Raw genomic sequence first — 21,707 nt, 5'->3', positions numbered from 1 at the left:
TTTTTATAATGAATGATCTTTGCTAAAATGAATAAATACAGCTGGTACCAAGAGCAGAACATTGTAAGTATTTTATGTTGTATACGATGAAGGCGAAAGGCAGATGGTGTGATTTGCTGGTACCCAAAGCAGGTATTTAGCAAGTATAGATGTTCAGCAAATATCTATGATCATGTGCTTATTACCCACTCAAACTTGAACATCATAAAAATAGAGGTATATTTTTAAATATATGTACCAAACTTTAATTTTCATTTCACACTCAAAACTTCTGTACAAAAAGAGGCAAAGCAGGCAAAAAAAAAAAATCACAATGACTTTAGCAAACAACATATGACAATTTTAAAACAGCTTTGTGTATGCAACAGCCTTGATAGATGTAATGGGGAAATTGGGTTCCAAAATTTTTGTCTCTTTAGGATAAAATTCCACTCTTTATCGTTAATATTTTTTTAAAAAGTTTGTTGCTGTTTGGGTACAAGATTGAATAAGAATTTTCTGAATTCTGCTGCACAGTTGGATTCCAAGATTGGGTAGGCTTCTTTTTTCTTTTGAGGAAGCATGATTTTTTTTTAACCTAAATGTGATGATGTATAAAAACCTCAGTTTACCATTAATGTCTTGATATAATGTTGATGAGTAGAAGCAAATGATGAAGCATGATATTAACTAACAGTTAAAAGATAGTATCCAAGACTTTCTTTCTGGTTGTTAATCAGTACTATAGCCCTAATGGGCTACCACAATTCAAAACACTCACTGCCACTTGCTTTCTATTAGTTGTTGTTAGTGATGGATGAAAAATTTCTGCGAACATAGTTATGATGCCAAAGCAGCAGTGCATCTGAGAAATGTAATTTTCACCTGTTGCCTGCCCAAAAATAAATATCTGAGTAATGGCAAACACTGTTTACTTGAAAACTATGAAACATCAAATATGAAATAGAATTAACATTGACATGGATACTGTGGCTAGCACTTTCCCCTAAACCACCCCATGGATCTTGAACACATGTGCATGCAGCACACAAAAAAAAATCATGATTGTTTAAGGACTCCTAATGCCTGGAGGACAGTCTGTTAAAAGAATTTGTCTCCCACAGTAGCTCTGGAGTGGACCAGAGATCCATCACCTCTTAGTGATCACAGACATTCAATTAACTTGTCCTCCTGATAATCATAGGCAATAGTTCAGGCCCTGGACTTTTGAGAATCCATGTACGGGTGAATCTTAGCTTTGAAACAAGGCAGCCTGGCTAAACTGGGGCAGGCCAGCAGCCCCTCCCATATGTTTGGTCCCACTTGATAAAAAGTCTAATTAAAAATTATAAATATGCTCAACTATTTACTCTGCAAGTCCTTTCCTCTCTCCAAGACTTAAGCTCCTCACCCGATAAAGGAAAAAAAATGGACTCCATGATGATAAACATTGAGCGCCTCTATAATTCTTGACAGTTGTTGCCCAAAGATAACACGTGGCTGCCAAATAGAAGATTTCTTAAGCTGAATAATCAATGAATTTGTTCATCCATTGTTACCCCATTTTCTGGCTTCCTCTAAGGTATTAAAATCCCTAGGCTTGAAAAGGTCGTGAAGGCCATCTAAGTGCATTTCTGTTCTGATGAGAGAACCCCCCCATCTAGGCAGCTGTACTTGTTCAGCTTGAAAAGCTCCAAGGAAAAAGGTCTTTTCTCTCTCTGTTGACTGACATGTAGATATAAACCAGAGAATCTTTTCTGCCACTTGACTGGGTTTGTTGTTATTGTTAAAAATAAAATAAAATTTAAAAAAAGTATGTTTCCCTTTTTTTTTTTTGGAAGACTCAAGAGAATGCCATCTGGACACTAAAGTCTGGAAGTCAATTGTGTCTACAAGTTATTCCTTGGAACATGGTGAATGAAACCCTGATGTACCCAGGCCCAATTTCTGGGATTATCAATCACTGGGCAACTCTTTCCTTCTATCAGAAATAGGCAAATAATAATATAAACCAGACTTAAGGCTGATTTAAAAGTGTCCAGTCTCATCTTAAAGTATGTATGCATAGGCCACATGGTGAACAGGGGAAGATTCAGGAGTGAGGTATCCTGGGTTCTAGTCCTACATGGAGTTGATCCTCTTTGACTTCAGCCTTTTCTCATTTCTGTACTGGAGGTTGAGACGAGAGATTTATAAGATTCCATTCCAAGCTCTGATCTGCAGAAAGGATGACTCTAGGCCTTGCCATATATTCAAATATATTCAATCATCAAGACAAGATGGGGTGATGCTTCCTGGCCTTTTTTTACTAAGGAAGCATGTAAGAGTCAGCCATTTTATTGGCTCATTGCCTTGTAGGGCTCTTGGAGATTGTTTTAACTGCCCATTTCATAGATGAGGAAAGTGAGACACAGAGCTTAAGTGTATTTTCAAAGCTCACACCATGGATCAGTAAGGCTAGGACTCAACCCAGGTACTCAGACCAAAGGTTTAAACATTCCAACCAGCCAGCAGTGTGGTCAGGGAGGAGCTGCCTTTTAAATATTAGGGAACTGGAAAATGCAGGGATTCCCCTCTCTGAATTCCCCAGTTTCCTGGTAATCAATGAAGTACCCTAGGCCTCTGTTGCCGTATGGATGGTCCCCAGAGGACAGGGCCCATTTTAGGAGGGACTGTGTACCCAGCACCCCACAGACAACTGGAATGTCATCAAAATTACTACAGTTTCACAGCCAAAGGGTTGAAGCGGAGAGATGACTGTCCTGTTGCCTGTGTGTCCTTCCTCCCAACCCGTCCCCCACTTCCCAGACAACCACTTTCACAGCTCAGCTATGACAGCACATCTGTCTATTCTCACTTCTCTCTCACAAACTGATTCAAGCACAGGTGATTTTCCTCTTGAAGAATCAAAAGGGAACGTTAGAGGAATATAAATCCAGAATAAATACGTGCAAACAAAAAAGCTGCACATGTGGTCTGCAGTCTGAGGAGAGAGAGGGGGCGTGCTGACTTCGAAACACTTGAATCTGTGTCTTCACATGCATTTTTCTTTTCTTGGATTCCTCTCTCCCTCTGTCAGGATAACAGTTGTGTTTCTTGTAGCCAAGCTGACACAGGAAATCAAATACTTCATGTTTCTATAAGTATACTTCCCAGAGAGATTACACATCTAGATTTAAAACACTACCACAAACTATTAGGAATTTCAGATTGTTACAGGTGTAGTTAAAGGACTCCAGTAGTAAAGATCGAAATCTCCAAATTTTGACTTTGGAGAAGGGGATTTTGTTTTAGACATCAAAGGTAAGGCTCTCAAGTCAATTTATGCTCTGCTGGGTCGAGTCGGTCAGGATACAAATTAAGGTCCGTGTATTTCAGTGACAAGGAGGAAACGGTTATGTAAATACACAAGTATTAACATCAATCTGTATTAAATTATGTAAACATATACATCTTCTGAGGTCAGTACATAGATCCTCTTCTTTGAGCAGAGCTCTACTGAAGCATTGCTCGAATCTGTTTGGAAGTCGATTCATCATTCAAGTGCTTTGTAGTGAACCTGGATGGAGAGAAAACACTGGGGGTCAGTGTGTAAACTGACCTGGTGTGTAAACAGCACCTGCCAGAGTGCCGGGGATGACTCTCAGCCCATCTTGACCTTGAGAGACACAACTGATATTTATAAATCAACCCGGGGCTTGTGCCTTAGACAACTAACCACACTTCAATGCCCAGAGTATTCTCAGACAGACTTAATATTTGATTCTTCTTTCCAAAGGAACTTTGTATTGTGGTTTATTCAACAAGGAGACTTTTGTCTAATCAAAGAATTACACGGGGGAGATATAAGCTATTCCATTTTCCGGGGAGGTAGACGTCACGTCAATGAGTGCAGGATCTCAACCATCTAGGCTAACCCTGCTGAGTTACAAATTTCAGCATATGGATCGGCTAGCAACATTACCCAAAACTTCAACGTCGATGGTTTTCTACTTTCCTGGGGACTCCTATGCTCACTGCCACCACAAGAGGGCACAAGCGCAGGTCAACAAACAAAACCAGGCAGCACATCTGCACCCTCACATTAAGCTGGTATAGGAATGGTTTATGAAAAGGGAAGAAAAGGGAATTAAATTGTAATCGAACCTTGACCACGTCCTAGACATTTCATGTCAGTTTTCATTTCACTCACTAACTTTGCAGGAGAGGTTACTGCTTCCACTTTACAGACGAGAAAACTGAGATTCAGAGAGGTTTAAATGACCCATTTCAGACCCCAGATCTGACAACGATTTGTGAACCATGCGTGGTTTCTGATTTGGACCCAAATGAGTCTGCCCCCAAAGCCTGTGCTCCTTTCTTTCACTGCACTATCTACAGAAGCCACAAACGCCAACACTCAGAGGCGACTGCCCTGCTTTTCACAAAACCTTGCTTGATTCAATGAAGCTGGAAAGCTAAAAAAAAAAAAAAAAAATAAGAAAACATCAGAGGCGCCTGGGTGGCTCAGACAGTCGAGTGTCTGACTTCGGCTCGGGTCATGATCTCGCGGTTCGTGGGTTCCAGCTCCACGTCGGGCTCTGTGCTGACGGCTCAGAGCCTGGAGCCTGCTTCTCATTCTGTGTCTCCCTCTCTCTCCGCCCCTCCCCCACTCATGCTCTGTCTCTCTGTGTCTCAAAAATAAATATAAACATTAAAAATTTTTTTTTAAAAATCAGACGTGAGAGTCTCACTGTGTATGGGAAGCCCTCCTGCTGTGAAGTGGGCACCAGTGGAGAAACGCTTGGTTCACGCACAGAATCTGGAAGGCTCCCGTGTTAATGTTGCATCTGCTCTGATGAATGATGACCTAGCAACTCCACAAAATAGCATCAACCTCAGTTTCATTCATTTCACGTGTGGCTGTTTCTTCATTTATTAAATGGGGATAATAGATCACCTTCCCTCTGAGTTGTGATGATGAACGTGCTCGGGAGTGGAGAATAAGACGTAAGTGTTGTATGTAGGTAGAAGATTATTGATCCATTCCACTTATACTTATTGAACATTTACTGCATGCACAACACTGAGTGGAACTCGGGAAAATCAAAGATGAATAAGGCAGCCAAGGACCATAAACCTTCCAGATTGCAATCCGGCACAGGAATGATTTACACAGTAGTGTGATTCCAGAGATTCCTGTAGATGTGTCATAGCTAAAAAATAAGCATCCCTTCTCTAGAGTGTATTAAGCACACATATCCTTGGGAGAGAGACTGCTTGGGCATTAGTGGTTGGCAGGGAGAAGCTGAAAGGGGCCACCGCTGCCAAAAACTGGGTATTAAGATAGGGTAGAGCAGGGTTTTCATTCACAGCTGTGTATGCAAGACTCCTAGGGAGCTTTTAGAACAAACACAGAGCGGATGCCCGAGTCCCCACCCCAAAGACTCGAATTCATTCGGTCTGGGTTGGAAATTCTGCCTCACTGTTTGCAAAAGTCCACCACAGTTCTCATGTGCAGCCAGGTGAAGGGGAGAGTGAGACTCGGGAAGCTTCTTCCGGTGAGTCCCCACTTACCATAAAGCAGCGCGGCGGCCCACAGTTAGGCCCATGACCCGTGGGGTCACACAGACCCAGGGTTAGGTTCTAGCTTGGTACTCGGCCGGGTGACTTTTGGCAAGTTATCTGATTTCCCTACATCTCAGTTTCTTCCCTCTGTAGAAAGGCTATGATAAAAACGATGCTGACTTCAGCTGGTTGTTGGAAAGATTAAACGTGTGAAGACATGCACGAGGTTCTGCCTGGTGCTCCAGTGCCGGGTCCCTAACAGCATCTAGATTCGCAGTCTCTCGGAAGGGGCGCAGGGTTGAGGCTCACCTGAGGGCATTCAGCAGCCCCTCCACACTGTCCGGGGCCTGTTCCTTCAAAACCTTTATGCAGCCTTTCATCTAGGAGGAGAAAGCACCGCATTTTGTTAATACTACAGCAATTGCGTCCATGATAGTATCTTTTCAACCAACCACGTGTGCATGATCAGATCACATTACTTCTGCCTGGAGAAATCACACACAGAAACGACCAGCAGACCTTCCTCACGTTAGCGAGAGGTCGCCTCTGGGCACTTCTAGAGGTTGTGTATCACTTCTCACACTCTACTGCCATTGAACGTTTCACGTGTGTGGCATTGAGGCTGTGACCCTGGCATTGAGGCCGTGATCCTGGCATCGAGGCCGTGATCTTGGCATCGAGGCCACGATCCTGGCTCGTACTCCAGAGCCACATGCAGGGCATTCCTCTCAGTGGTTGCTCGGTGCAGACTGACTGCCTCAAGGACAAACCTGATGATTTTTCTGCCATCCCACTTTCCAGGGTGCTTTTCCTCCTTTAGCTGATGGACTGGCAAACACTTAACTTTTTTTCTTTGCTTTCTTTTTCTCTTTTTTTGAACGGACACAGCTAAAGACCAACACCAGGAGGACTCATCTCACCTCACGACCTTCACCAGGTAGAAGTAACCACCACCTCTTTGTGTTCCTAATAGTAGGCTGGCATTTATCAGGGAGCCTTGGAGACTGAAGCACCCAGATCAATCTGTCTCCCTCACTAGATCAGGGGAGGACTGGTGAAGCTCACAGGTTAAGAATGTGCGTGCTTGGAGGCAGGCTCCTTGGGGTTCCTCCATTCTTGCGTTATTTAGTACCTGCGTGGACCTACACAAGTTTTTGGTCTTTTTGTGTGCCCTTGGAATATAATTTATTCAAAATTTGGGAAGTGTAAGAAAGATACATATATAGAGATCACATTCCATTATGCATAGCCCAAAATTTTTTTTGACAGAGGAAGTATCTCCCTGCAAAAAATACAATCACTTGGGGCGCCTGGGTGGCGCAGTCGGTTAAGCGTCCGACTTCAGCCAGGTCACGATCTCGCGGTCTGTGAGTTCGAGCCCCGCGTCAGGCTCTGGGCTGATGGCTCGGAGCCTGGAGCCTGTTTCCAATTCTGTGTCTCCCTCTCTCTCTGCCCCTCCCCCGTTCATGCTCTGTCTCTCTCTGTCCCAAAAATAAATAAAACGTTGAAAAAAAAAACACTTTAAAAAAAAATACAATCACTCATCTTCAACTCAGAAGTTCACAACTCAGAAGCTGGGGAGACTAAGGAGCTCTTTTATAATGGTTTCTTATAAATATTTTCTGTGGGTATGCTTCTGGTATGTAGGAAGCTTTATCTTATGGCCTAATGGACCCTGATAGCTTGATGGAGGTAGCCAGAAGCACAGGGTTGAGAATCATTTGGGAGTCACATACAGGCTCATCAGGAAAGAAATGCCATGGGCAATCAGAGATGTCTGTCACGGGTGCAGGGTGGGGGTAGGCTACAAACATGCCAGGTATGTGTCACTTGCAAGGATGGAATCAAGTTCAGGGATGCACAGATTTGGTCCTTCTCCCAGTGGAGTTCATGGTCTAGTGGAAGAAGGGAGAGAAATAGCTCATCAGCAGTGTGAAAAGTGTTCTTGTAAAACATGCCTGAAGAGCAATGATGACTTGAAAAGGGGAGAAGAGCAGTAGCTGCTCTTTGGGAATTTCTAGTTCTGTCTCAGCCTGATTATAAAGCCTTGGGTGTGAATACGACCCAACCAGGGATGTAGTCGGGCCCAGATCCAGTGAGAGTTTAATAGCATGTTAAGGAGTTGGCAGGCCTTTGCCTGCAGAAAACACCCCTGGCAGGTGTTAAACAATCTAGCAATGTCATCAATATAGGAAGGGATCAGAAGGATGCAAGTCTAAGGATGGAAGGGTCAGTGAGGGCCCCTGAGGTTGTCGAGCGTGAGAGCAGCAGTGACATGGAGAATCATGGGGAGGCAGGAGTATGGATCCGAGGTCCGTCCAGTCCACGGGACCCGGTGACTGATAAGATATGGGGGCAAAGAAGAGGAAGGAAAATAATTCCAGGCTCCAAGGGACAATTGCTGGTTTCCAGCTTAGATGTCGGGTCAGAAGATGATGAAACACCTGAGGCAGGAACCCAGGAGAAAAGCAGGTTTGTAAGGGAAAGGATTGTCTTTGATTTGGTGCCAGCCATGTTTCAGGTGTCCAGAGGAGGTTGGGTCTGGAATTCTTGGTGAGCTTTGGGCTGGAGACCGGGGTTAAGGAGTGATTCCTTATCAGATTATTACAGAAGTCAAAGGAAATCAGCAGAAAACACCACCTCACTTCAGCCTGGCTTCCTGGAACCCAAGGGTAGCAACTGTTCTCTCAATGACCCAACCCCTCTGGGCCTCGGTGACTTTTCTCTGATGATTCATTCCTCCAGAAGTACTCTTCCTTCCCTCTTTCTACTTGGGAAAATTCTACCCCTTTCCCAAGATCCACCTCAAACATCACCCTCTGTCTCTCCTCTAAGCGGAATCAGCTTCTCCCTCGTCTGGGTTTCCAGAGCATTTTCTTCGTGAGTGCATATAACAATATGCATCTCAGGGTTTCACAAATAAAGGCTTGTCTTTTCACAGTTGATGATATCCTAAGGATTTATAAACCCAGTGCATGTAGCTGCTGGCTTAGCAGCAGACTGGCATCTGAAGGAGCTCCTTTATGTCATCAAAGAAAATGGCCCATGTTGAACACATGTTGCGTTAGGTAAATCTGAAACTTTCTCGGAGAAACATGCAGACTTCAGTAGGAACAAAGCTTTCTTAGTGAGATCGAAGAACAAATACATTTCATGAAGACTATGTGTGGTTAGATTTAACATTATATCATATTTACGACCTCACCAGACTCAGTAAATGACAAGCAAGGGCAAGCTATTTAAAGGTTAGGGTTACAAGACATAATTGTACCTAGTATATTTTTATTTTTTGACTCTGTGACAAGTTACCAAATGGCACTGGTAAATGAGAATGTCCCGTGAGTTACCACGTAATAAACTCCATCCACATTCAAATGATATTCATGGAGTTATTAAGAGTTATTTATACTCAGTCCATAGTATAAAAAATGTTAAAGCCTCACAAAGAATACAGTAAAAATATTTATTGGTATGAAAAAAAAATCCATGCTATACTGTTATGCAAATAAATGTTTTAAAAGAGCCTTTATAGCAGGGTGCTAATTTGTTAGGTACACACATGCATCTACACAAACATCCGTATAAAAAGAAGGGACGAAGATATGTTGCCATATCGACAATGGTCATCTGTCTGTGGTAAGGTTACTACAGATACATTTAACATTCTGTATTTTGATTTCCTAGATTTTCCTAATTTTTTATACTAAACACTTTTTTTCTTGGCAAACACAAATCACTGCCCTAAAAATAATACTCTATGAAGACCCATGACTAGCTGTGCTAGGAGGCGAGAACTGCAAAATAAGTAACCCAAGTTGCATTTCTAACTGATAAATTTCCTTACATCCTTCTGACTCGTGGTCCCTCTGGGCATGAAGACTTTCTGTTGGCACAGCACTAAAGCATCAGAGATGCTGCTCTGTGCAGTTGAGTAAAAACAGAGTGTGCTGCCCAAACTTAGCATTGTCAGAATAAGTTAATACCAAGAGGTCCCATTCTGCCCTTAAAAGGCTTTATATGTATTTTTTGGTTTATTTATTTGGTGGGGGGAGGGAATTAAAGAGAGAGAGAGAGGGAGAGAGAATCCCAAGCAGACTCTGTGCTGTCAGCACAGAGCTCGATGTGGAGTTCAAACTCACGAACATGTGATCGTGACCTGAGCTGAAATCAAGAGTTGGATGCTTAACCGACTGAGCCTCCCAGGTGCCCCCAAAAGGCTTTATATTAACACATGAGATACACTATTGGGTTGATGCTGCAGACAGAAAATCCAGAATGCTAAGTGCTCTGGGGCCAGAGGAGAAGGGAGGTTCTAAGCATGCAGGACACAAGAGACGTGCTCCTGCATGAGGTGACACTCGTGGAGTGTCTTAAAAGAATCCCCACATCAGAAAGAAGGGACGGGACTCGGGGCAGGGCAAAGGGCTCAAGTATACCCCGATGACAAGAAAAGGCATGGCATTTGGGTGAAGCCACCAGTTGGGGGCGGCAGGACAGGAAGTTGGAATACTGTTTGAAATGTGACCATATCTTGCCATTGTCTTGCAATCCAATATCTCCCAATGCCGCTAACTTTAAGATGCCTATAACATAAAAATATATTCATATGGCACATCGGATACGTTGAAGGGGAAGTTTGCAGCTAAGTGACTATTCATCTGCTCAGCTCCTCTACCGGCTGAGGGGATTAGTGTCTCTGTGCTTCTGCTGTGCTTTTTGATCAGATGTCTGGCTGTAAGCACATGAAAAAGATTGGGCTTCTTGCTATGAGGACGGCTGCCACGAGGGGGCTTGCCCCTTGGGAGAGATCCCTCTCAATGGGAACGGAGGAGAGAGAGAGAGAAGCAAGGTCTGTTGTGCAACACTCACGAGCTCTTACTTAGAAAGCAGAGTTCATAACTATTCTTACATCGATCTTGGATGTCTTGCAGAAAGCTCCCACGGGATGGACGTGGTCATAGAGGATGATTACTCCCACCATCACCCTCATGCAGAACATCAGCGTTTCTTCGCTTGTAAACCTACTCCTGTACTCCCTGGAAGAGAGAAGAAATGGCAGCTGTGTTTCTTCTTGCCAGAGCACGTTCATTTCTGGCTACTTTAGACTCCTCCAATCATCTCTTGAGAGCAATCCCATACCTGCAACAACCAGGTTAATACGCTCTTAAAGAAACCCATGATGATCATTCTCCTTGAATCTATCCAATCAGCAATTCAGTGTGAAAATAAGGTAAATTAGAGGGCAGTAAATTCTCTTCTCTTCTGCCCTTCAGCGGGCCAGCTCATCACGTACATCACTCCCCCCAACCCATCAATCTTGAATATTTTATAGCAGGTCCCTCTGGCTGTCCAAGATTATAGAGAATAATAGCTTCATTATGGAGAGAAAGAATCAGGCTCATTGCTACAGAGCAGCGATCATGTCTCCAGTCAGAGTAACTTCCTTTGTTAAGACACAGGCTGCAGATTGAATTGGATTGGCAAAGATGCGTAAAATAAATTATGTACCATTCACTGGGCCGGGAGTACTTGTGGAGTGTGAATTTTGTTCACTTACCTTGACAGGGTCCCTGATGATTCAGATAATTCGAGATAATTTTAGATGCTTTCTTAACATCTCTCTCATTATGAATTAGGCCCACAATGAAGATGATTACTATTTCTGTCTTGGAACAAGTCTCAACTTTGGTATAAGTGAAATATTTGAAATTAACACCATCTTACATCTGAACAGAGCATCACATTTTATAAGGTGCTTTTGATGTCTTTGGCCCTCCCAAGCCCTCTACGGCACAGATGACATTATGGGAACTTCATCAGAGGAGGAAACCGAGGCCCACACAGGCCATTTCGCTTGTCTGCCGGCACACAGAAGTAGCTAAAGAGAGAGCTGGAGCCCTGACTTGTGGGTGTGTATCTCCTCATTACTGTGCTGCCTCACCATTAACGACCTCAGCCATTCCTAAAATCTAGCAACTAGTTTAAGCACAAAGAAACTAAGAGAGACAGACAGGCAGAGACAGAGAGGGAAGGGAAGGGACAGAATGAGAAGGACAGATGGACAGAAATCTCCATTATCACCCTTGCCGCAGTCCCACCACCTCTACCCTTTGTTCTCAATCTTCTGTCAAATCTTTCCTCCCACACACTCATAATAATACCCAGTCATTTAGGCCAACCCTCCACGTGGCCCTTCCACATCTTCCACAGCATCTTTGATTTGAGTCACAGTCCTGCCATCTAACAAGCTATGCAGCCTTTGGGAAGTCAGTGAACCAATTTGGACCTCAGCTTCTTCAACCACAAATTGGGGCGACTTACACTTAGCATCCAGTGTTCTTTGTGAAATGGATTCAGATCATATACGTGTCCACGTTAACGTGTTGACCCAAATGTCACCATCGCCGTCACCATCATAATCGCCAACATATTAACAGGCCCTCTCTAGGTGAACCCTGACCATGAATCCACCACCGATGGAACTTACGGTGTTTCCAGCATGACTTTACAAACACTTGTCATCGTACTGAGGCAGTCTGTGGTGTTCTCTATTGGCAGGGTTTTGTTCTAAGAGGGAGACACAGAAGGAGGTTAGTCCTGCTAGTAGCTTTTACGTGTAATTCAGAAAAAAAGGACCTCGGCGCGTAGTTTCACTCACTTCGGAGACAAAGTGCATGGTGGCGTTGCTGAGGGTTTTCAGCATTGGCGTGGCTTCTGCGTAGAAGAGGGACATTCGATTGGCCATCTCATTATTGACTTCATTCTCAATGTCTAGCTGATGAAAGTAAGAAGAGAATATGCAATTGATAAACAGATGGCCAAAAATCCCAACACGATGTCTGCTGGAAAGGGAATCACAGAAGAGGGCTGGCTTCTCCCTGTGCCCTGCCTGATGCAGAAATCAGAGGAAGACATGGGGAATGGGCACACATAGACCAGGGGACCCAGGGGCTCACATGCATGTTGTTGATGCGGTTGCGACTTATCGTCCTTCTGTAGTAGCTGAAGTCATTCTGAATGGCTGGGTTCCTCATCTGAAATTCAGAAGAGAGGAAAGAAGGTCATCTCTCCACATCAGATGGGGGATGCGCATTAGGAGCCCAGACACCAGACTATATAAACATAATAGGACGTCTCTTGGTTGTAACAGTCAAAGCAACTTCTGGTTAAAAATAAATACTCAGAGAGGTGCCTGGGTGGCTCAGTCAGTTGGGCGACCAACTTCAGCTCAGGTCACGATCGCCCAGCTCGTGGGTTCGAGCCCCGCATCAGGCTCTGTGCTGACAGCTCGGAGCCTGGAGCGTGCTTCGGATTCTGTGTCTCCCTCTCTGTCCCTCCCCTGCTCACACACTGTCTCTCACAAAAAAACTATACATTTAAGACAATTTTTTAAAATCCTCAGAGCCTTATTATTTTATCGTATGGCTACAAGCTAGATTTCAGGGAAAGAATCCTTGTTCTCCATCAAGATGGAGTCCTTCTCCACTTGAAAAGGATTCCTCTTATTGAATTTGGCAGATTTTGAATTTCTGTTTACAAACCACCGACCTACATCACTTTTATTGTAAGGAAGGCAAATTCTCAGCTTACGTGTCTCTGTAGGGAAGGAGACACCTCTTACTCACTGATTCCCCACCCCACGGCATTAGCAGAGTGCCTGTACACGGTAGGTACTCAGGACAAGTTTGTTAAATTGTCTGAGCGTGTGCGGTCTAACCTTGAGCTCATCAAATCGAAGGGTAAAATGAAGAATTTCCGCAAACTCCTTCGCCAGGGCCTGCTCCCTCTCCAGGTGTTGGGTCGGTGTGTAGGGCGGACAGGTCAGAGATTCTAATAAACTCTGAAGAGCTTTTTCTGAAAGTCAAAGTGAGTAATACACATTTGAGGTGGCCCAGGGAGATTCTTCAAAAAGCATAGTTCTTAGGTCCTGCAGACATTCTCAGAGATAACCTTTCTTCTCCATGCCTTTTGCCATAACTGTGTGCAGGGTGATGTGTGTGGATAAGAAGAGGGAGCCCATCATGCCTGAGCAGACTGCCTCCCCTGCGACCCCCAGGGCCACACAGATTCATCCGAGTCTCTCACAGCTCGGCTGAACTCTCCAGTGTGCACAGTGCTAACTCCTGCCACTGTTCAGAAACCACAGATACGTGTTTTTGGATCATGTGTAGGAGAGAGCCTTTCATGACAGGGGAGGAGATGAGGTGGCCCAGAAAACATGGCTAGATAACCTGCACTGCAGGGAAAGACTTTGGGTCCCTTTCCAGCTCGTCTCTGCCCCTATACTCCAACCTGATCCAGGGGAGCTTTCCTGCAAACCCATTGTGATACCGACCTCCATTATTGTCCCCAAAACAGTCTCATTAAATCCTCTTGTCCATTTCCAAACATTCCCTCCAGTTTTTCCTTCAACGTATATCTAACAATGCCAAGTCGTTTAACCAATCCTTGACAGCAAAGGTTGGAACCCAACTATGGCACACAGGCCAAATCTGGCCCGCCGTCAACTTTTGCAAATAAAGTTTTATTAAAACACAGTCACACTTTGTTTCTGTTCCTTAATGTGTGGACCATGGCTACTAATGTCCTACAATGGCAGAGTCGAGCAGGTGCAACAAAGATAGGAGGGCCCAGGAGCCTAAAAGATTTACCATCCGCTCTTTACAGTAAAGTTTGCGGGCACCTGATCTACGGTTTTTAATGGTCTTTTACAGCCTCTTCACAAGGACATCTCTTGCCGTTTCCGTTTACGGGAATGCCTGGCCTTCTGAGTCAGCCAGTTCTACCTTGGTGGTATCTTTTTCCTTCTGTTAAAAATCTGGCTCATTAAGATTTCAGTTCATGGGGTCTAGATACACACTTTGAAGAAACAGAAAAAGGAAACAGAGAAGAAGCTATCTGAGAGTCTTCAGAGGCTCTCTGTTCTTACAAAACTGTTTTAGCTCATTCAACCACTTCCTTTGGGTCTTAGCTTCAAGTTCTCTTGACACCATGGCTATTATTCTCCCCCAATTTTTTTATTTCTCTGTTTAACTCCTAAAACATGGCATTCACTTACAGAAAAAGGAAAGTAGAACATGACTACCCCTTTCTTCTTTCTAGATATATTACATTAACTGACGGAACCTCAGAGAGCTGTATCCTGGGGGGAGTGGTTATATCACATAGGTGGACACATCAAGCTTCCTGTCAACCAGACTTGACTTTACTCTTGCTTCTGCAAAGCCATTCTGAACCTGTACAGGTTGCTTTTAAGGCTAAAGAGCAGAATGTTGTTTGTTTTTCCTGTGTTTTACTATATTAAATTTATCACATGACTCTAACCAATCAAGTTCTTTTTTGGATGAGCCGGTGATCTGTTTGTTTCAACTCCCCTGTCATTTAGAAATGTGGTCAGACCACAACAAAAGTGTTACGAGTGAGACTTAGCTGAGAACAAGACTAGAGGGACACCCAGGAGCAGAGACACCCCCAATGTGCCAAGAACCTCAGAGGAAGGAACTCTGAGATGAATTTAAGGGAATGAAAACCACACGTGTTGTTGTCCATGAGTGGCCTCTCCTAAGACATTGCCGATGGATGTGGGACATCTCTCAGGTCACTGAGCTAGCTCTTCCTGCTTCTTTCTCAAACTCTGTAACATAACATAACTCCGTCACACACAGGATAAAAACTACACGTACATACTCACCTAGCCTTATGGAAAATTCATAAAATCTCTTTAGCCTCACAACCAGAGGACACACTGCATTCCAAGCTTTTTCTTGAAGCTGGATGTCGTTGGGATTTTGAATCGCCTACAAAAACGCGATAGAATTGTCTGTTTAAAAAATAAGCAATAGCTTCCACATCAAAATGCCTCAAGACTGAGAAAGTATGGTAGTTGAAGAAAAACACAAGTCCTGATCTATTTTGCTAGTGTGCTCTTAAATTGACATCGGTTCATGGGACTGTCCTCCAAGATGCTCAGTTAGAATGAGATTTTAGCACTTGACCATAATGCAAATGACCCTACAATCAGATCCTAATTCATCTTACTTGTTTCTCTTACTTTAAATGCAAAAAAAAAAACAAAACATGCAAATCTGATTGGAAGCAATTCAGCCTTCCTCCATCACGTTTTGATTCTACTAAAGTCAAGCCAGTGCTTATTAGGAAGTGCAGGTCCTGAAGATGTCTTTCTTTCTCTACGATACATATTACGTTCCTTCCGTTCCGTGATGTTACCTAAATTACCTAAATTAATGGGGACCACGACGTAGAATAACCACCTTTGAGAAGCTGTCACTTTCTTAGAAATGCTGTTTTGTCTGGGTTGCAGCAGCTTAAGGACTAGAGCGTTAGTGGTGTTTTTTCCAGAAGGATGGCGGCAGTGGCCGTAAAGTGTGTGTGTTAAGTGAGCATGTGTGCACATTTGTGTATGTGTTGATGCTGCCACAAAGCTAATTATTTCACATAAAAGGAGTATCAAGTTTCTTGCCTTTAAGGCATTATGCAGCCTTAAAAGCCATGTTGGCAATTTTGTTTTGGTTGTTGTTTTTCAGGTATTTATTTATTTTTTTAATCTCAAGTCATTGCCAGATGATAGACCTACAGGCTACTTAAAGCAAGGCAGCTCATGGCTGTTGTTTCTGATACTGTGGAACCTACCAAAACTCTTACAAAATGCTGGAAGTCTGTGCAAACCCAGACCTCACGACTTATGCTTCAACTGTTGTCCATAGGCTTTGCATGGACGTTTCCCTTAAATGAAGTAATATACCGATCTATCGTTGTTTAAACGTCAGTCCTGTGATAACAAATGTATGACGGAGAAAAGAATGGCTAATATTTTACACGGTCTACCGCACCGTGTGTTCAGATTAATGTACTAGAATAAAAGGGGCCATTCATACTTTTTTAAAAAACACATTACCCTCCTTGTTCTTCCTAGTACACTAGGAAATACTAGGGCTATTACTTAATCTTGCTGGGTGTGTGTGCGTGTGTGGGTTTCCCTTCTCCTCCGAGGGTGCTGTCAGCTCAGTGTTATCATTGGCATACATCTCGGATCTCTGGCCCCGCGCCCTTGTAAGCTTGCAGGTCTGCGAGGATGCTCTCAGAATCCTGGAGGACGGCGCTGATCTGGTTCCATATTTCCCTCTCTCCCTCCGTGGGCTGGGCATCTGAGCAGAAGGGAAACCAAAAGACATAGAGGGCTTGTGTTTACAGACAGCTTGGGAAGAAGATTAGCATTCAGTCTACCTGATAGACAGTCCTATTTGATTCCTACAGGTTTGGTCTTTACTCGTTGACATAATAAGCTGCTAGGAAAGGAAACTAACACGATTTCTGTATGTTACTTAGTTCGAAACAGTCATCGGTCTCTCTGCGCACGTCAAACCAAGCATGTTGGAATCACTGCGGGTACTGTATTTGTTTGTGTAGAACATGCTTTTTGCACACCGCTTATCATGTGCCAAGCAGTTAACTGGGTGACAGAAGAAATAAATCTTGTTTTTTGGGGTCCACATTTAATAGGAGAAGCTACTGAATATTTCTGTTCTGACTAAAAGCTTGTGAATCTGAGTACAGACGGGAAAAGCAATCCCCCTTACATTTCCACATAAAAAATAAGCTTAAAATATTAGATAATCCTTCAGAGCCATGACGGAGATGTATCTTTCTGGAACACAATGACACAGAGAAAGCATTGAGACTTCCCATTGAACATGAACTCAAGAAGTACAGGAGTTTTTTTTTGTTTTTTTTTTTTTTTTTAATTTTTTTTTTTCAACGTTTATTTTATTTTTGGGACAGAGAGAGACAGAGCATGAACGGGGGAGGGGCAGAGAGAGAGGGAGACACAGAATCGGAAACAGGCTCCAGGCTCTGAGCCATCAGCCCAGAGCCCGACGCGGGGCTCGAACTCACGGAGTGCGAGATCATGACCTGGCTGAAGTCGGACGCTTAACCGACTGCGCCACCCAGGCGCCCCAGGAGTTTTTTTTTTTTTAAAGAGACCTGTACTGTTCATCTTTGGTCTTGACTGTAAATGCTACTCACAAGAATAAGTGACACATTCAGGCTTACATAAATGAAGAGCATATTCTAATAACCACAGAAGCATTTCCCTTAGCTCTAAATTCCCACTTGATTGCATTCCTGTAGGTCATATATGTTCTTGTCCCTTTGAGTATTTTGCGGGAGTTGGTGGGTGGATTTTGGTGGTGAATCTCACAATACCTATAAAATAGGTTGCTTGCCTGGGCTAGTGAGGAAAGTAGCCTCCACTCCAAGCAAAGGCATTGCTAATCGAAGGGGGATAGATGTCACCTCTTAAAAATTTGTTTTCAGGGGCGCCTGGGTGGCGCAGTCGGTTAAGCCTCCGACTTCAGCCAGGTCACGATCTCACGGTCCGTGAGTTTGAGCCCCGCGTCGGGCTCTGGGCTGATGGCTCAGAGCCTGGAGCCTCTTTCCGATTCTGTGTCTCCCTCTCTCTCTGCCCCTCCCCCGTTCATGCTCTGTCTCTCTCTGTCCCAAAAATAAATAAACATTGAAAAAAAAATTTTTTTTTTAAAAAATTTGTTTTCAAAAATCCCAGTCCTAAGGTAGTGAATTCTTTCAGGAGACCCCACTCATGAAAGGGTAAGGTAGAGTTATGTTTGTTATAACATTCCCCAGATCAAATCCCAGTTTTGACAAGTCTTGGTGGGAGCACCAAGGGCTGATCCTGAGAAAGGTAATAATTCACAGGTGTTACTCTGGGAGTATAAGAGACAGAATTCCTGAGCTAGGTGACATTGAAGTAAGGTGCTGACCATGCCGGCGGGGCTTACAGGAGGGCTGAGTATCAGAGGAAGGGTTGGGCCGGATGTGGCTGCTTCTGCTTCGGCCGCCACCTGCTGGACCTACACTAATCTGAGGCCAGAGCTTTGAGAAAAGATGCCCATTTTTAGATCATTTTCCTTACCATGTCTTGCTAAGACCTAAGAGATTGGTAGAGTTACCTGGGAAATGAAGGGTGAAACTCATCAGAGTATGAGAGTTCTCTTTAGAAAGAAAAATCCCAGGTCCCTATAGACTATTCGGATATTTTGCAAACTCTGCCTTTTAGGAAGGAGATGGATTTCAATGAGAGAAGGGGTAAGGACTGAAGTGCACGTGCACCAGGATTCAGAGAAGGAAAAGACAAGTGTGGTGTGGGAGGAGAGACAATCACTCAATATAAAGGATGGGCTTGAGCTGGCTGGCCGGAAGGCCGAGGGGAGTGTGACCTGAAGAACATGACAGAGATCTGGCAGGTTATGGTACAGATCCTAGCCTGGGAGGCAGAGGGGCAAGAGGAAACGTGTTATTCCTTTATCCTTTTCTGCCCTTCCACTGTTTCCATAAAATTCTTTGGTGCGATGATATGCATGTTATTAATCACTTTGTAGGCTATCCTTTCCTGCTTTCCCAAACTTTTCTCAAAGGATGTCCTAAATAGAAACCATTAAAACCTCATGAGCTAGGAAGCCTGTCACTGAAGACAGCATTTCAGTGAACAGAATTCCAGGGCAATATCTGAGTAAGAAGAAAGTCAGGGGAGAGAACCATGTGACAAAAATGCAGCACAGAGGTCCCAGAAAACAAGGAAAAACAAAAGCTCATTCCCTCCAACCCTCTCCTCCTTTGGATGAATAAACTGAAAAATCATCAGCCAAAAAAGGCAATTTCCTAGAAAGAGAGAGAGATATTTGAAGAGGAAGAAAAGAAAAATAGGCTGTGACCAAGATTCTGAGGGGTGAGTCTCTTCGAATGTAATTAGAAAGCAGTGTGTAAAGAAGGCACTTGGAGACCAGAAAAGGAAGCCTTCTGAACTTGGCTGTCACGGTGACTCCATCTCAGCAAATCACCCCTTGGTAAGTTTTAGACAAAACCGAATTAAAGGGAAGTGGCTGGAAGAAGACAGCCGGACAAACACAAAAACCCATTCTTCTGGTGATTAACACAAAAGGAGAAAATTTTCAGTCAGTTTTTGAAAACAGAAGCCTTTCTTAGGCGCTTCAAAAAGACTGTTTCTAATAGCGCAGCCCCAAAGGGGTCCTGGCTGCAGACGGGCAAGCTTCACTCTCGCTCCCAAGTGAAGGGAATCTTGCTGATCCAACTCAACACTGACCCTGATGTGACCATAAAGAGCTGGACGAACAACTTGGGGCGGTGTCGCCTCTCTCTCAGAGGCGGCAGATTTGGGGCTTCAGTGAAGCAGGTTCCATCATACAGTAACCCTCTCCCGGCACCACAGTGACCTATGAAACAGGACCCCCGGTCACAGCCTCTCTCTCTGGGGAGATGTTTCTTTTGGCAGATGTCCTGGTGTCTTCATAAAACACGTTTCTCATATGGCCCCATTTAGCAGGGGTGGGGTGGGATGGGAGAAATCCAATCCATCAGTCCTTCTTCATCCTGACTTAGAAATGTGTCGGCTCATTTTCTTCCATAATTTGTTAGTCTTATCGGATGCCCTTTTTTTTTTCTCCTTCCCCTGTCATGGAACCGAAGTCCCCTCTTTCAGCTAACAATGAGGCCCTTGATGCTGGCAGCATGGTCCCTACCTTCTGGGGACTCAAATCACAAGTGGGGTCAACTTCCAGGGTGGAGAGTACAGACTGGGAGAAGCTCTAATCTGTCTATTTTGCTTTTTCAAATAGAAAGAGGACGGTGTAACCCTAAGTGACATTCGGCCTCGGCTCATATACCTATGGAACTTCATGATTCGCTCTACTTTGATCCCCCAGCTAAGTGATTAGACAGCCAGGACTAATGAACGAGAATCTGATCCATTAGGCTGCGGGACTCTGGCCTTATTTGTTTCGTTAAACCTCCAGGACCTAGGGCAATGCCTGGTACATAATGTCTGCTCAAGAAAGATTTGCTGATTCAAAGAACTGAATGAATGATTTGTCACTCACACTATGTCTTATAACGATTTTTCTGCTTGTCTTTGTATTTGGACATCTTTGGAGACAGAGTCTATATTCTTATTCTCGGTGCCTCCATATGTCCTACCCATTGGAGACACTCAGTGCGTATATCATGACTCAATAAATAAATGAGGACGTTGACCAGGCGGTAGAGAATGTGAGTGTTGGGAAGCAGTAAAAGAAGTGAAGATCGTGTTACTTCTGGATCCTCTCCTCTGTCTCTTCTTCCCAAATGGCTTCTATACTGTTACCTCTCTCTCACTGTTATTGTTTATCTATCTATACCTATATCATCTATATCTATATCTGTATCATCTATATCTATACCCATATCATCTATACCCATATATACCATATATATCTATATCTATATATCTCTCTCTATATATATCTATATCTATATCTATATATATCTCTATCTCTATACCTCTATCTCTATCTCTGTCTCTCTCTATATCCATCTACCTACAATCAAATTGGCTGTTCGTACTTTCATTAACACTTGTGTTTTTAAATCATCCATCATTTAGCTACAGCCTCAATGTCTCTTCAGTGTGGTTAATACACTATTAGGATATTTGTTGAGTGAAAAACCGCACTGAAGTTGACCATCCCAAGTTTAAGGCTGTTATCACTTGTTTTCCAGAATATCCCTTTAAGAGGCTTTGGGGTCTCCATATTCAGATTCAGTTGGTACCCATGTTTTAAAAATGTATGGTGTCTTCAGATGTTAAAGAGAAACATCTTGCAAAATTGGTGATTGAAAAGGTCTGCTGATATTCAACCTATCAGCCACCTCCTAAAGCACTTGCTGAGTGAACAGGAACTCTGAATTATGGGTTTTTTCTATTTTTAACACAAAGATTGACCTTTTGTCAAAGGTACACACACGTGCATATGCCCACCAATAACATTATTGATGGAAATGAGTCCTTATTGTCAGTGGTAGCTGGTGAATCTCTCGGTGATGTTTCTTCCGAGAATCACATTCTAAAATTCTAATCATTGTCAATTATTTCATTGCCATTGAGAAGAATAGTTACAGCAGGCTGGGCTGCTCTAGTCTAACAATAAAGCTGTTAAAAAAAAACTGTGATTTACACTGGCAATTTCAGAAACCAATACTTTGAGGGGCCCTGGAACAAGCCTATCCAGGCCATTCCCCAGGGAATGATTTAAACCCCTGTTCTGGACTTGCTATTGTGGAAGGTATGAAAATGTATCATGTGCACTGTG

At 43.6% G+C, this 21,707-nt stretch overlaps 1 protein-coding gene across 4 annotated transcripts in view; it reads right to left on the bottom strand.

Annotated features, from left to right (window-relative positions):
• Positions 1-217: 217 nt before the first annotated feature.
• CYRIA (CYFIP related Rac1 interactor A) overlaps positions 218-21,707 on the bottom strand; it is a 108,583-nt gene continuing 87,093 nt past the window's right edge. For all 4 annotated transcript variants that reach the window (XM_043604491.1, XM_043604492.1, XM_043604493.1 and 1 more), the window contains 9 exons: positions 16,570-16,691; positions 15,218-15,323; positions 13,244-13,380; positions 12,483-12,560; positions 12,185-12,301; positions 12,014-12,093; positions 10,436-10,562; positions 5,836-5,906; positions 218-3,538 (listed from right to left, as the gene is read on the bottom strand). In XM_043604491.1, the coding sequence (XP_043460426.1) occupies positions 3,475-3,538; positions 5,836-5,906; positions 10,436-10,562; positions 12,014-12,093; positions 12,185-12,301; positions 12,483-12,560; positions 13,244-13,380; positions 15,218-15,323; positions 16,570-16,691 (902 nt within the window). In that variant the 3' untranslated portion in view covers positions 218-3,474. The remainder of the gene's footprint in view (positions 3,539-5,835; positions 5,907-10,435; positions 10,563-12,013; positions 12,094-12,184; positions 12,302-12,482; positions 12,561-13,243; positions 13,381-15,217; positions 15,324-16,569; positions 16,692-21,707) is intronic.

This window comes from Prionailurus bengalensis, chromosome A3, assembly GCF_016509475.1.
Source record: "Prionailurus bengalensis isolate Pbe53 chromosome A3, Fcat_Pben_1.1_paternal_pri, whole genome shotgun sequence".
NCBI lineage: Eukaryota > Metazoa > Chordata > Mammalia > Carnivora > Felidae > Prionailurus > Prionailurus bengalensis.
The sequence above is the reverse complement of the archived record's forward strand: the minus strand, read 5'-3'. Positions and strand labels throughout refer to the sequence as shown.